The sequence below is a fragment of the Dipodomys spectabilis genome, unplaced genomic scaffold, assembly GCF_019054845.1.
Source record: "Dipodomys spectabilis isolate Male_0828 unplaced genomic scaffold, ASM1905484v1 ptg000197l, whole genome shotgun sequence".
Lineage (NCBI taxonomy): Eukaryota > Metazoa > Chordata > Mammalia > Rodentia > Heteromyidae > Dipodomys > Dipodomys spectabilis.
The window spans coordinates 5462501-5477806 of NW_024870874.1; the positions used below are offsets into that span (position 1 = coordinate 5462501).

The 15306-nt window shown below is 34.2% G+C and overlaps 1 protein-coding gene across 8 annotated transcripts in view; it reads left to right on the plus strand.

The window, feature by feature from the left end:
- Foxp2 (forkhead box P2) overlaps window positions 1-15306 on the plus strand; it is a 266192-nt gene that overhangs the window by 229999 nt on the left and 20887 nt on the right. For all 8 annotated transcript variants that reach the window (XM_042695930.1, XM_042695935.1, XM_042695934.1 and 5 more), the window contains 2 exons: window positions 133-202; window positions 982-1145. In XM_042695930.1, coding sequence (XP_042551864.1) covers window positions 133-202; window positions 982-1145 — 234 coding nt within the window. The remainder of the gene's footprint in view (window positions 1-132; window positions 203-981; window positions 1146-15306) is intronic.

Genomic DNA, 15306 nt, shown 5'->3' on the forward strand with positions numbered 1-15306 from the left:
TGGCCTGGAGTGTATTTATTCTGGACTAATAGTGTAAAACAGCAAGTTAAAACAGATCTTTTAAACTGATATTGCTGATGTCCACTTATTTTACATTGTTATTTATAAATCATCTGATTTTTTTTCTTCCAGAAGTCCTACTTTAGTAAAAAACATACCTACCAGTTTAGGCTATGGAGCAGCTCTTAATGCCAGTTTGCAGGTAATGTGATTACACTTTCCCATTATTTTTCTATTTGAGTGTTTTTGGTTTTGTGGCTGTGGGGGAGGGGGATGCTTTCCCATTTAGGCAGGATCATGATTGTTCTTTAATAGTTGGTTTATCATCCAAGTAAGTTGTAGAACCTAGCACAGGGAAAAACACTGGTTCTAATTCAAACTACGTTTGATGTGAAGAAGCAAGAAGGACACCCTGTGGCAAAATCTGGAACACTCGGCTTTCCTGCAAATGCTAGATTGATAGAAGCTTTTGCAAATGCATGTGGCTATGCATTAATATTTATCCAGGCTGTCATAAATGATTTCACATCATAGTGTTGGGGAACATGGTGCTTGTGGCAAAAACTTTAAAGTTTAATTATAATATATAATTTTTATGCAGAGGAGGCAAATGTCAGGACTTCTTTATTTTGAGTTAAGTTCTGGTCATTTTTTTTTTTTTTAAGCAGAGCAACTGCTTATATTATCTGGGAGTATTTCATGACATGAGAGGATTCAACATTTCATGATGGGAAAGGTTAAAACATGAGTGAGAAAGTTTGCTGCAGAAACTATTGTTTAGATGTTCATATCATGCTTCATTTCCCTGCTGTCTGGGCCACAAGTGGCCAATTAGAATTTTTGTCTTTCCCATACCTTTGATTTAAATGCTTCCCAAAATCTCTCTGTCACAATTTGAACCCATTAAAAGAAAATCGGTGCTTTCAAAAGTATCTTAAAGGACAGCTGAAAAGTTGTTTCACACTTCCTCATTTCCACTAGGCTGCCTTGGCAGAGAGCAGTTTACCTTTGCTAAGTAACCCTGGACTGATCAACAATGCATCCAGCGGCCTCCTGCAGGCCGTCCACGAAGACCTCAATGGGTCCCTGGACCACATCGACAGCAATGGGAACAGCAGTCCAGGTTGCTCGCCTCAGCCACACATGTAAGTAGGGTGACCAGACTCCCTAGAGGGGAAAATATGTATCAATAGTCTTCGAAAGTTTAACAGTTTTCTTGAAGCTTTTAATGGTATGTAAGTAAAACCAACAATAAAATTTCAAGTAACGTTAAATAGTACTGTGTACAGAATATGAAATAGTGTATCAAAATCACTTTGAATACATCTTATAGAGTCTCTTAAATGCCTTATACGTATTGTTATAGAACTACTGTACAAATTCTTAGTACTACGACATTCTCTGGGGCATAAAGCAGAGTGTAAGGCAGTTCTACATCTGATAGGTCGTATCACCCATTTGGATTGTGTGGTGTAATAAGAATATTCACGATGGGATACGTTGTCGTAATTTTTACTACCATTCAGGTCTCTAAACCATTTATGAACTGTAGTGAAGACATTGCCCATTTTTATAAACCGTAAAATGCAAAGTTTAGCTGTTACCCACAGTTTACATAGAAGCTAGTAATGTGTAACTTTTTGCCTGTCTTATAAATCAGTGTAATTACATATTCAACTTTAATTACTGGTACGTCTGTATTGGAAAGGTTTATATGTTATATTTTATGCAAGACTACGATTCCTATTAATATTTAGCAGCTAACTATATCATTAATTACTTGAAAATCTTTCCCCTACCATCTTTTTAATGGAGCTGAGAGAGTAGAAGTATTAAAAATTGATGTATTGTGGGTTTCAGAAATGTGTATGACACTTTCAGAAATGCCTGGTTGTATTCAATAGTATCAAGCATATCAGTTTCTTGTTTACAAAAACAGTATCGACCCTGGTAGAACTTAAACTTCCTCAGGAAATAATTGGAAGTATATGAACCATTCATTCACTAGGATAAATTATAACTTAGGTTCACGCTTCATAGAAGTAACATCATGGACTTCTAAGTTCCAGTTATGAGGTTAGATTAGTTCTTTCCCTCACTTTAATATTTTCTTTTTCTTTTGCGTTAAGTATCTGACAAAACAGCTAAAAGAGAAATACAACATTTATAGGTGCCCATTTTCACTTGACCTTTACAGGATATTATTTTTGTTGACTTTTTAAACATCTTATGATCTTTGATGGATTAATGTCTCTAAGATCATATGCTTAATTGCTTTATGGCCCTTGTACTCTCTCACCTTTGCAAAATACATACTGGGAACCTTAATGTGTTTCTTTAGGTTCCAAACCATTACTTCTCCAAAATGGAAAAATTTGTCTTTTGGAAGTGTCTTTAGATGTATTAAATAATACAAAAGAAGTAATAAAACTAGAAGTAGAAAGATCATGGATATATGCTCTTGAGAGTAGCAGTACTCTAAGACAAGGAATGTGAGCAGTCAGACAAAAGTTTTGATATCTTGCCTCATCCTACCAGCCAGACAAGGGTAGCTTGAGGCCCTTACTTTAAGCAATTCACCTGAGTATGCTAATGCTCATTCCCAGTAGGAAAAAATCCTAAAATAATAAAACTTTAAAGAGCAAACAAGAATTAGAGTCTATTTTCCACCTTAAAAAAGAAAAAGACCTATTTCAAAGAAATGAAAGACATTCGTAAAATAAAAGTAGGTTGGCTGTTGGCACATTTTCCCTTTTTCCTAGACAATACAAACCCTATAGAGAAGACAGACAAGGTAAAGAAGTATTTTTAAACATAATTGTCCAGTGCTAAGCATATTAAAATAAAATATTAATGATTTAATAAAGCCATTTATTAAACATGACATTTCACAACTTGAAGTAATAATTGGGGTAAATTATGGCACAGTTAGGTTAGTAGTGTTTTTCACTTGGCAATTGCTCTTTCAGAATTTTTTGGTTTATTTATTAATTTAAGTAAAGTTTAATTATGAAATGTCTCAGAGAGACCTAACAATATGTGCAAAGAACTCTATAAAAATCGTATATGTAATGCCTGATGTACTGCTGCTATGAGTTAATAAAAGCAACATGTTTGTTGCTAATATACAACAAATTTTATGCTTATATAAATTAGTACATATAAAAATACTTTTATTATCTATATATAAGAAAAAAAGCCCTCCTCCCTTGGCTTATGACAAATAGATTTCAGAAAAGATAAAAGCTAGAGAGACCACAAATCTTATCTTTTTCTTAGTAATATAAAGTAATATCAAACTTTTCATTATCTTGCAAAATATTTAGTGAATCTTCATCTTGAATCTATTTTTTTGCTGTTACTTTAAACTTTTTGTATATCAGGAATCAAGTATTGATGAAATGACTTCTCAGTGTTCATTTTTTCTTTTAAGAAAAACTGTAATACTCTTCAACTCGTTTTGTATATATTATGAACCAAAAGAAAAACATCAACCTTATTATCTCAATTAAAATATACATGCATAGAACTGAATATAGTTCAAAGCATTAAATAAAAGTGAAAAGGGGAGACATTTAAATAGGCAAATGAAGAGAAGAAGTAGGATGGAGAATTCAGTCAAAAATTCATGAACATCCTACCCAATTAAGAAAAGTTTGGAAAGGGGTGGGTTGGAAGGGATAGATGAGCACGTTGAAAGGGGTGACATTGATCAAGTTGTATGGTATTCATAAACTACTTGGTTGAATGGCAACTTCTTTGTATAATTACTTAAATAATAATAATAGTATATAAAGTAAATAAATATTAGTACATTTTTATGTCACAGATTGATAACATGGCACTGATATATGAACAAGAGGTAACAGTGTCCATTATGTCAATATCTGGGCTTTGCTGTGGGGTGTTAGGCATTCCAATCCCAGGTTCTGCACTCTAGTTAACATCTATCCCTGATCTTCTCACTGAAAATGAGTGATGATAAGATCTACCAACTTCTAAGAGCCTTGCAAAGGAAACGAATGCCAAGACCTTAACAACTGATTCTGTGTTTCTCATGGTGCTGTATACCACATTCATATTACTGATTCATGTTACCTCTGGTAATATTTACTTTAAATGAGTCTATAAACAATACAAAAACACTGTTGCATTTGCATTTGAATACTTTTTTAATATACTGAATACATCTGTCATGACTTTCCTAAATAATACTCTTTCTTTTCCTTCTATCTTCTCCTAAAATTTGTGGAGTAAAACAATCAGTAAAAGTGAAACCACATGGCAGAGAAAACATATTACCTAAAGTCAGGAGCAAAAATAATATTTGAGAAAAGAAATTTTCATCTAAGTTGTAGACTGCTAACAATTCAGAAAGGGTATACCTACCCAGAATAATGACTTCCTAAGATGTGCCCAAATGCCAGGAGATAAGGTTTAAGTGGAATGTAGAATTAAAATAGAAGGAAAATAGAATTAAAACCGTATAATGATTGGATCAGAGTGCTTAGTAACTTATATAGCAAGCCATGGTGACTGTTTTCATCAATATAAAGCTAGTTAATGTCATAACTTGCATAGAATAAAAACTATCCTGTAAGAATAATAAGCATCTGAAATTGTACTAAATGAACCATGACTTAATGGCAGTTCAGTACAGTGTGATAATTCTGAAATTGGGAGAGCATGAAGCAGCAAGTATTCTTGTAGGATGTATTACTTGGCTTAAATACAAGACTGAGAGTTAAGAAATAAAAAGATTTGATACAAAAACACTATGAAAGTAGTAGCAAAATAGGACAACTGACTGGATGCTGGGACAAAGAGGAATATGAGGAAAAATCATAGCCACACACAAAGCTCATAGAGAAAGAGAAGGATATGAGGAAAAATCATAGTCATACAAAGCTCAGAGAGAGAGAGAAGAAGCAAGATCAGGTTCAAAGGAGGGAAAATCAAAAAGCATAACTCTCTCTAAATCCAGGATAAAATCTGAAACTGTGTTCACGTAAACTTTTTAGTCAAATAAACAATAGTAAAATTCTACCAAAATAGTAAAATTCTACCAGAATACTAATGTACTGCTAAGACAGGTAGAGAAGACGTTCTGAAGCACTAGAAAAGTAGAATAGATATGAGATAGTACTTGTAAATTATTTTTTCAGAAAAAGAGAGCCATAATATCTACATTGTATACTCAATATTTCAGCATTTTCCTTCCATTCCAATTCTTAGTTTTACAGTGTCCAGAATGAAAGCTTTTCTAAAATAGTGTCTTTAGTTTGCTTCAAACTATTTGCCTCTCTGACCTGCCTGTTTTTTTGGTTTTGTTTTGTTTTGTTTTTACTTCTCTGAGCTTTTCTTTCACACAAATTCTGCTTTATCTTACTACACTGGTCCTATTTCTCAAAGCATTTTTGCAAGTTATGTTTTTTTTTAATATCAGCAACTTAATCCTCCACAGTTTGGAAGGACCCACTGCTTATATAATACTTTGGAACCAGTGCCATGTGTTTGAGACTATATATTTGGTATGCAGAATATGAACCTTTAACATAGTTTATTATATCAAGTAATCATTCAATGAAATGTATTTATTATGAAGAATCAAATTAGAAATTCCAGTTAATAGAAATTATTATAGGTTTCCACAGTAACACATAAAATAGACAGCTAGTTATAGTTCTTTTATTTGTTTCTTTTTTGGTCAGTGATGAGGCTTAAACTTGGGGCCTGAGTACCTGTCCCTGAGTTCCTTTTGATCAAGGCTTGCTCAGAGCCACTTCCGTTTTATGGTAGTTAACTAGAGATAAGAGTCTCACAGACTTTCTTGCCCAGGCTTGCTTTGAATGGTGATCCTCAGATCTCAGCCTCCTGAGTCGCTAGGATTACAGGTTTGAGTCACGGGTACCTGGCAATACTCACTTTTATGGGAGAAGACAAAGTATACTTCTTAAAGTTTTTTTTTCCTCCAGTCTTGAGGCTTGAACTCAGGGCCTGGGCACTGTCCCTGAGCTCTTTCACTCAAGGCTAGCTCTCTACCATTTTAGCCACAGAGCGGAGTTGGCTTTTTCTGTTTATGTTGTACTGAGAAATTGAACCCAGGACTTCATTCATGTGAGGCAAGCACTCTATGACTCAGCCACATTTCCAGCCCAAAGGTTTCTTTTAAACTTAATTAACTTACACACACACACACACACACACACATATCATATATAAATCAAAATTTGTGGGACTAGAAACTTAGAAACTGGCAGGCTCTTTTACCTCATTTGTGATTTTTTTTAAATTTAACTTATTAAAAGTGAATTTTAAAAAGTTACTGAAATCTTGAAGTATAAATCTATGATGTATATTCAAGATGATTTCAGGGAAAAGCAGGTAAGAAATAAGCACAGTAGCACTGTATGCATATTTTTTTAAACTAATTTTGACCCTTTCCAGAAGATGTTTTTTAAGTCAAAGTCAGTACTTAATAGTTTAAATATTCTATTTTCTATGTTCTCAAAAGCATTGATTAACCACTCATTGTATGAATGAATATACAGGATACTTAAATGAAAATTTGGGCTTTGTGTCATGATAGATATTATTTCTTTTGCACCTCTGTGTCAATATTCTATTATTACTGGACCTTTCAGAGTTCTATAGAATATGGAGAAAAATAATTTTAATTTCAAATTTTATATGGACATTAACATCTTTAAAAACTGCTTACCAATTAGAATTGATAGTATCTTTAGGCAGAAATTATTTAAACTTTTTATCTTCTCCCCTGTGTTAGACTAAAATACGAATAAAGAAAACACGTGATCTAGACCTGCCAGTCTCATATTGGTAGAACGGGTCTCCTTTCTGTCTCCTTCCCAATCTGAAGCAAAAAGAGGAATCTAATGATGTCCCACCATGTTTAGTTCAATTCCTTTATATCTTCATTTTAATTAATTGTTTCTTTTTATTCTCACACAATTGGCTCAGATTTCCCTTTTTGTTTCCCTAGTAAAATGTTAAGTGAGGTTCCGCTTTTATATTTCTTAAATCAGTTTCTAGAGATCAAAATGAATGTTCTTCCCAAGGTGATTATGTATTAAGCGTTTCCTGTACAAAGCTTCTCCTTGTCATGTAGTTCTTTCTGATTACTACAGTCTTCTACTGTTGAGTTTTTAGATCATTTCTTGTGTTATTCTTGGACCCCCTTAGCCTCTATGTCATTTCAAAATTCCATGTGATTCTTAATTTTCATGTTTAGAATGTGAGAAATAATGATATTCTACAGAGAATAGTGGTATTCTGCATGCAAGGCTAGAAAATAAGTTAGTTGTGTTCTTAGAAACTAAAATTTTAGGGTGAGGAAATACAAGGCATCATAAAAAAGCAGTGCTGTTTGAAGGTTTTAAGAGAGGTCGCATTTATCTTTTTGATCAACTTCTCAAATCTATGTCACATTCTCCAGTTATCCTGGCCATATCCTTTGCTTCTTCGAAGGCCTCAATTTAGAAATAATTGCAATATTCTACGTCAGTGTCTTTGGAAAGTAATGATCTGCCCCCATAAAGGCAGTTAAAAGGCACATACAGACCCCATTTTGAAAATCTAAACCACAAATTGTCATAAACCATAATGATAATACGCATGCGTAGAGTATTTTCTTTCTTCCCTATATTTTTCATTTGGTTACCTCAAAGTTTCAGTTGCTGTTTGTAGGCACATGAAAAATTTGCAGATCCCACACCTTTAGTTGGTGATGTTTTATATAAAATATCTATCAATCTTAGATCTTTCTTTGTGGACAGAAACATTTGACATTGGAGTGGCTGTGTATTTCAGAGGAAAGCAGTTGGAAGTGACTGGTAATCTGAGAAGGGTTCCGTGCTCATTCTCATTGTTTTCATTCCTATTAAGCTGATGTTTTGTGTCATTTTGTTACATTATGAAATTCTAAACATAAAAGCCGTTTTACCTCTCCTGTGTGGTCACAGATTTTTCTTATTAACGCTTTTTTTTTCAGTCACCTTTAATTTTTCCCCCTAACCTTTCTGCCTCTTATAATTTTTTTGATTTAATTCAATTTTTATTTAATCTCTAAACTTTTTCATTAACTTTGCTAGTTACCTTTGAGATGGCTTTCCAAAGTGATTGTACTGACGATGATGCCAGCTCTTTATCATCTCATCTTTTTTAAAGTGCCACAAGTGTGGATCAGTAGCTGCTGTTCTTTTTACATTATTCCAGTCCCCATGTGTGGCACTTACAACTCATTCTAGTTCCTCTTAATAAAAAGATCCTACCAGAGGTACAGTACCTTCAGCTAAAATGTGTTATATCCCCGCCGTGCCATTTGTGGAAATTTGTGGGTTCCTATAGGGTTCTGAAGGATTTTTATAGAACTATACAGATGCTATCTGACATCCATGGTGTGAAATCCCACAATTTAGGCAAAGTATGTCAGACAAGTTTAGTTGATAGTATTGTAGCTTACTGCTCTTGTTTTATATCTAAAGAAGACACTTGTATGAGAGGATACATCTTCATTTTCACTGACACTAGTTGAACCTTAAAATTTCCTTTCTTCAAGGGTCAAAGAGTCATGACTAAATTATTAAAGATTGAATTTGTCCTACTTCTAGAATAAATAATAAATATTTTAGATATTCACATAAAGTTTAACTTCAGCTTTTGATATAGGGATTACAAAGTGGCTATGTGTTTGTCTACTTTTGCAGAATTTAACGGTACCTTCCATATGTGTTAGATTGAATATTTACACAACATGAACACAGTTTAAAGCATAAGGTTACTACATTTCAAAAACAGCTACTATCATTAAGGTAGAATTAACTAGGTGGACCATATGTATAAAACTGGCTATTTGAGCAGACACTCTGAAAACATTACAGGATGGACTAGGAGACACTCTAGTGCTCCTTGGCACAGGCCGAAATTTTCTTAATAGAGACCCAGAAACACAACAAATCAAAGAAAGATTGGACAAATGGGATTGCATGAAATTGCAGAGCTTCTGCATGGCAAAGGACATAGCTAGCAAGATCAATAGAAAGCCAACTGATTGGGAGAAGATCTTCACTAGCCATACAAGGGACAAGGGTCTCATAGCTAAAATATAACTGGATCTCAAAAAATTAAATCCCCTAACAACAAATCTTCAAAGAAAGAACTGCTCAATAAATAAGTTGGCTAAAGACTTAAAGAGAAACTTCTCTGAAGAAGAAAGAAGGATGGCCAATAGACACATGAAGAAATGCTCAACCTCTCTAGCCATAAAAGAAATGCAAATCAAAACAACATTGAGATACCACCTCATCCCAATTAGAATGGCTATAATCAAGAACTCTAACAACAACAGATGCTGGAGGGGATGTGGACAGAAGGGACCCTTACTGCATTGTTGGTGGGAGTGTAAACTTGTTCAACCACTTTGGAAAGCAGTATGGAGGTTCCTCAAGACTCCACATAGAGCTCCCCTATGACCCAGCAATCCCACTTTGGGGCATTTACCCAAATGTTCACAAACAAGACCACACTAAAGCTGCCAGCACAACTATGTTTATTGCAGCCTTATTTATCATAGCTAAGATATGGAACCAACCCAGATGCCCCTCAGTAGATGAATGGATCAAGAAAATGTGGTATATATAGACAATGGAATTCTATGCCTCCATCAGAAAGAATGACATTGCACCATTTGTTAGGAAATGGAAAGGCTTGGAAAAAATTATATTAAGTGAAGTAAACCAGGCCCAAAGAAACATAGGTCCCATGGTTTCCCTTATTTGCAATAACTAGTATATGTCTGAGTCAAGCAGTAAAGGTCAGATAAATTGATGTAAAGGAAATGAACACTAAGATATGTATTCAAATGTTTTTTTCTTTCATGTGATTTTTTGTAACACATTTATAAGATTATTTCTTTGTATGTCCCTCCCCCACGGTATAACCCCTGCTTTTACTGTATTTGATGTTGTTATAATTTGTGGAGGGAAGGGAAAAAACAAAACGTTTAAATAGGGATACAGGTGGATCCATTGCAACAATGAGATGGAGTTGTACAAGTCGTTATGTCAAAAACGAACCTTACAACTTTGGTTGTGGGGGGAAGAATTGGGTGGGGGAGATGGGGAGGATGGGAAGGGGAAACAAAGGAGGAGGCTACAATGCTTGATAAGAAATGTACTCATTATCTTGCCCATGTAATTGTAACCCCTCTGTACAGTATTTTCACAATTAAAAAAAAAAAAAACTTGCTATTTGAGAAGCTGAGATCACAATGATCACAGTTGTATGCCAGCCTGGGCAGAAAAGTCCAGAAGACACTATCTCTAATTAACCAGCAAAAAGTCAGTCTGAAGGCATGACTCAATTGAGAGAACACCAACTGTGAGCAAAAAAGATAGTATACTACAAAGCCTTGAGTTTAAGTCTTGGTACTAGAGAAGAGTAACTAGACTAAATAAAGAATACATTTACTAATTAATTAGGATTAAAGTTGCATCCAAGTTTTACAGTGAAAATTAGAGTTTCACTGCTTATCTCTAGCCAGAGAAAACAGGTATGAGAAATTTAGTAGGTCATTTATGTCCTAGAAAAAGCAACCACATGCACACTTTGTAGGAAATGAGAAATAATATATTCAGTCCAAGCTTTGAATCACCTTCCATGATTACACATTTCTTTGAGAAGTGTATGTTGCTTTCATTAAGACTAAGAAATAGCATTTTTATTTCCGTAAGCACTGTCCCAGGACAGTGCAACTAAGTGCACACACATTCAAGCCAAATCAAAGATCACTCAACACTTTTAGAATTTTTACATGTCCAAGGCTGAACACTATTAAAAGATAAGAAGCTGGGAAAAAAACTTGAACCACATTAAAAATTTTTTCTGTTTTAGAGTTTCTTAGTTGAGAAAATAAGAACATGTTTTTATTCCTACTTGTTTTTAATATGTCCTTTTTGTTCACATCTTGGCATTGAAGAATTAAATGCTTCCCTACAGTGGGTATGAATTTATATAAACTAAATTTTGTAATGTAAAAGTAGGTTGTAGTAGGAACATGAACATTTCAGGTGAATAAAATCCTATGCAAAATGAGATAATTTCTTTATGATTGGATAAACAAGGGCTCATGTTAGAGATCAGCTCTCATATTTAAAAATAATGTTTCCTAAGTGAGTAAAAATTTTATTTAAAACATTTCTTTCACTTATTTTATTAACTTATTTCTGTGATATGTTAGGTAAATTAAATTTCTTCTTAAACTTGAAAACAAAACTATTCCCCTAAAAGTTATTCAAGCTTAAGAAACCTGAAGTGTTTCTCATTTCAACTAGACTATGTAAATGGTTATAGTTAAATGTTTAATTTTTATGAATCTACTATCAAATTCTAAATATAATCATATTATTTCCTTTATACAAACCAGAAGGAAATGAGTAAAGTTGAATATTTTCATTTTTCATATGCTTACAAAATGAATATCCATGTTAAGCAATTTTCCTGTGACAGTTTATCCAGAGGAGAAAAAAAAAACTTTTTTAAAAATGTAATTATACCCTGGCCATTACCTGTCAATAGAAATGGACAAACAACACAAACAACAAATGATCTTATGAAATGATATCCTTCTATCTTCAAGAATTCTTTGCTTATATTTGAAATCTATTTTACATCTCCAGAACAATAAAATTATGTAATAAGTATTAGAGTTTTGGCATTGGCAAAATGCTAATCACATCAATTTCACTTATTTCTTTCTTGTATGTATAGAAGGAAATGATGATTTTAAGTTATTAGACAGTAATGGTTATCACACATTCAACTTTCTTGTGGCACTTACTAAGTAAAAAACTAAAAAAAAACTAAGTAATTAAAAGAAAACCCACTTTGTTCTCACTAGATTGGTTTAAGGCTACTTTGTGACATGGTCAGAATCTAGGAAAATCTATACACAGCATATAACCATATCAATACTCACTCTATTTTGATGCTTTCAAACATGATTAATCAACATTTTTAATATTGCAGTAAATAAAAATAATGAGTATTAGTATTTCCTATTGGAATTAATAGTAAGTTAGAGACATTTTAGCTAAATTTAATAAGTAAAAGTGAACAAATTTTACGATGAAATAGTTTAAATGAAATTGAATAAGCCTACACAGTGTGTAACTATTTCCTTCCTTTGTTTTTCTTTCTTTCTTTTCTTTCTTTTTCTTTATTACTTCTTCCTTCCATTTCTCCCCTCCCTTCCTCCCTTCCTTCCTTTGTCCCTCCCTCCCTCTCTTTCTCTTTCTCTCTCTCTCTCTCTCTCTCTTTTGCTCTTTCTTTCTTTATTCCTTTGAAAAATGAACTCGAGGAGTTGTGTATACTAGGGAAGTGTTTTACTATTGAGGTCTCTATACAGTGTTTTAATTGCTTTCATGTGTTTCACCATTTAATACATTCAATGTTTCTAAGTTCAGTCAAATGACAATACATCTTAAATTCAGTCAAATGACATCCATTTCTATAATAAAATCGAGCCTTTCACTGTTTCTGAAGTTAACTTCTTGTTAGTATTATCTGAGGAATAGCTTTCTTTTTTTGGTGTCAATCCTAGTGTTTGAACTCAGAGTCTGGGTGCTATTCTGAGCTTTGTTGCTTAAGGCTAAGGTTCTACCACTTGAGCCACAACCCTACTTCTGGCTTTTTGGTGGTTAATCAGAGATAAGAGTCTTACAAACTTTTCTTCTCTGGCTGGCTTTGAACCTCAGTCCTCAGATCTCAGGCTCCAGAGTAGCTAGGATTACAGGCATGAGCTACCACTACCTGGACAGGAATAGTATTTTTATATAGTAATGAGCTATAGTTACTGACAAGAATGTGCTCTTCTATTCATGTATGATAGGACAGAGGAAAATGCTAACCATTTTATAGGCCATTTTAGAAGATGTATCATATTTCTTATAAAATAATGTTTATTGCCTTTTTAATGAACTATGTGAAGTATATTGAAATGTTTTCAAATAACTAGGGTTATATGGATAAGGAGTATAAGGAAATCAGCTTTAATAGCAATATAATAATAATAGTAGTACATGGTATAATATTTTGTCTTCATTTGGATATTTTTGATAAAATTAACTTTCCTCAAATTACTCATTTTGTCTACATGTCTTAAATAATATACCAGAATGTGTATGTGTTTGTGTGTGTGTGTGTGTGTGTGTGTGAGAGAGAGAGAGAGAGAGAGAGATTGAGAGAGAAAGGGAGAGACAGAGAGAAAAAGAGACAGAGAGAGATGATGGTGGGTAGAAGTCAAAGCTTGTTCATGCTAGCTAATAACACTATCAATCTCATTACCAATCAGGTATATCCCAGCATAAATTCATTATATAAATAAATATTCCATTTCTAAGAAAACATGGTCAAATTGTACCATCCAGTTTCTCATAAATGATGTCAATGTGTAACTAATTCATCATTATACTTGATATCTTGAATACAAAAAATGCAAAAAAAATGCATAATGACTATTTTTTTATTCTGCTTTCTTGACATTTGCTGAATGTATTTTTAGAACATTAGCTTAAAGAAGACTTTTTTCATAGGACTCTTTTGTTTAAAAGAAAATTAAGAGCACTTTTTTTTTTTTTTTTTTTTTTTTTTTTTTTTTATTGTAAAGCTACTATACAGAGGGTCACAGTTACATGAGTGAGGTTATGAGTACACTTCCTCTTGAACATTGTTACCCCCTCCATTGTTTTCCCCCTACCATCCCCTCCCTCCCTCCCTTCCCCGAGGTTCTTTTTTTTTTTTTTTTTTTTTGATTGTGATTAAATGATTACATAATTTCAAAGTCACAAGTTCATTCTAACTTCCCTGGAGCAAATTGTCTACCACAGTCTGTAATATATAACAGTGTTCACATGTTATATACCATATTTGTGATCAGCAGCATGAGGATATTTAGTAGTGGTTCAACCAGATGAGCGGGAGTTCTTTGTTTCTTAAGTCCTGTTAGTTTTGTCGTATCACTAACCTTTTGGATTTAGCATCCACTTATGAGGGAGACCATGTACCGTTTGTCTCTTCGTTCTTGGCTTACCTCGCTCAACATGATTCCTTCTAGCTCCATCCATTTCCCTGCAAATGCCATTATTTTGTCATTTCTAATGGCTGCATAATATTCCATTGTGTATAGATACCACAATTTTTGGATCCATTCATCTGTGGTGGGGCACCTAGGTTGTTTCCATACCCTAGCTATTGTGAACAGTGCTGCAATAAACATGGAGGTGCACGTGTCCTTGTATATTGGTTCCTGTTGTTCAGGGTAGATGCCTAGAAGTGGTATGACTGGGTCGTAAGGGAGGTCAATCTTTAGCTTTCTAAGGACCCTCCAGACTGCTTTCCAAAGTGGTTGTATAAGTGTACATTCCCACCAGCAGTGTAATAGGGTTCCTCTTTCTCCACATCCCCTCCAGCATTTGTCGTTGGCTGATTTGTGGATGTGGGACATTCTGACTGGGGTAAGGTGGTATCTCAGGGTTGTCTTTATTTGCATTTCCTTCACCACCAGGGATGATGAACATTTCCTCATGTGTTTCTTTGCCATTTTTATTTCTTCATTTGAGAAGTCCCTCTTTAGTTCCCTTGCCCATTTAGTAATTGGTTTGTTAGGTTTGGGAGGGATTAGTTTCTTGAGTTCCCTGTATATACAGGATGTTAACCCCTTGTCTGATATATTGCTGGTAAATATTTTTTCCCAATTAGTTGGTTGTCTTTCTAGCTTAGTTGCGATAGATTTAGCTGTGCAGAAGCTTTTTATTTTAAGGTAGTCCCATTTGTCGAGTCTCTCTCCAACTTGTTGTGACCCTGGGACTCTGTTCAGGAAGTTCCTTCCTGTGCCTATTAGTTCAAGTGTCTCTCCTACTCTGTCCTGCAGTAGTTTCAGAGATTCAGGTTTAATGTTAAGGTCTTTAATCCATTTTGAGTTGATGTTGGTGCATGGTGATAGGCTGGGGTCCACTTTTAGTTTTCTGCATGTGGCTGCCCAGTTTTCCCAGCACCAGCGGTTGAAGAGGCTGTGTTTCTTCCATTGTATGTCTTTGGCTCCTTTGTCGAATATCAGCTGGCTGTAGGCCTGTGGATTTATATCTGGATCTTCTATTCTGTTCCATTGGTCTTCGGGTCTGTTTTTGTGCCAGTACCATGCTGTCTTTGTGATTATAGCTCTGTAGTAGAGTTTGAAGTTCGGCATGGATAGCCCTCCCATATTGTCTTTATCCCCTAGAATTGTTTTGG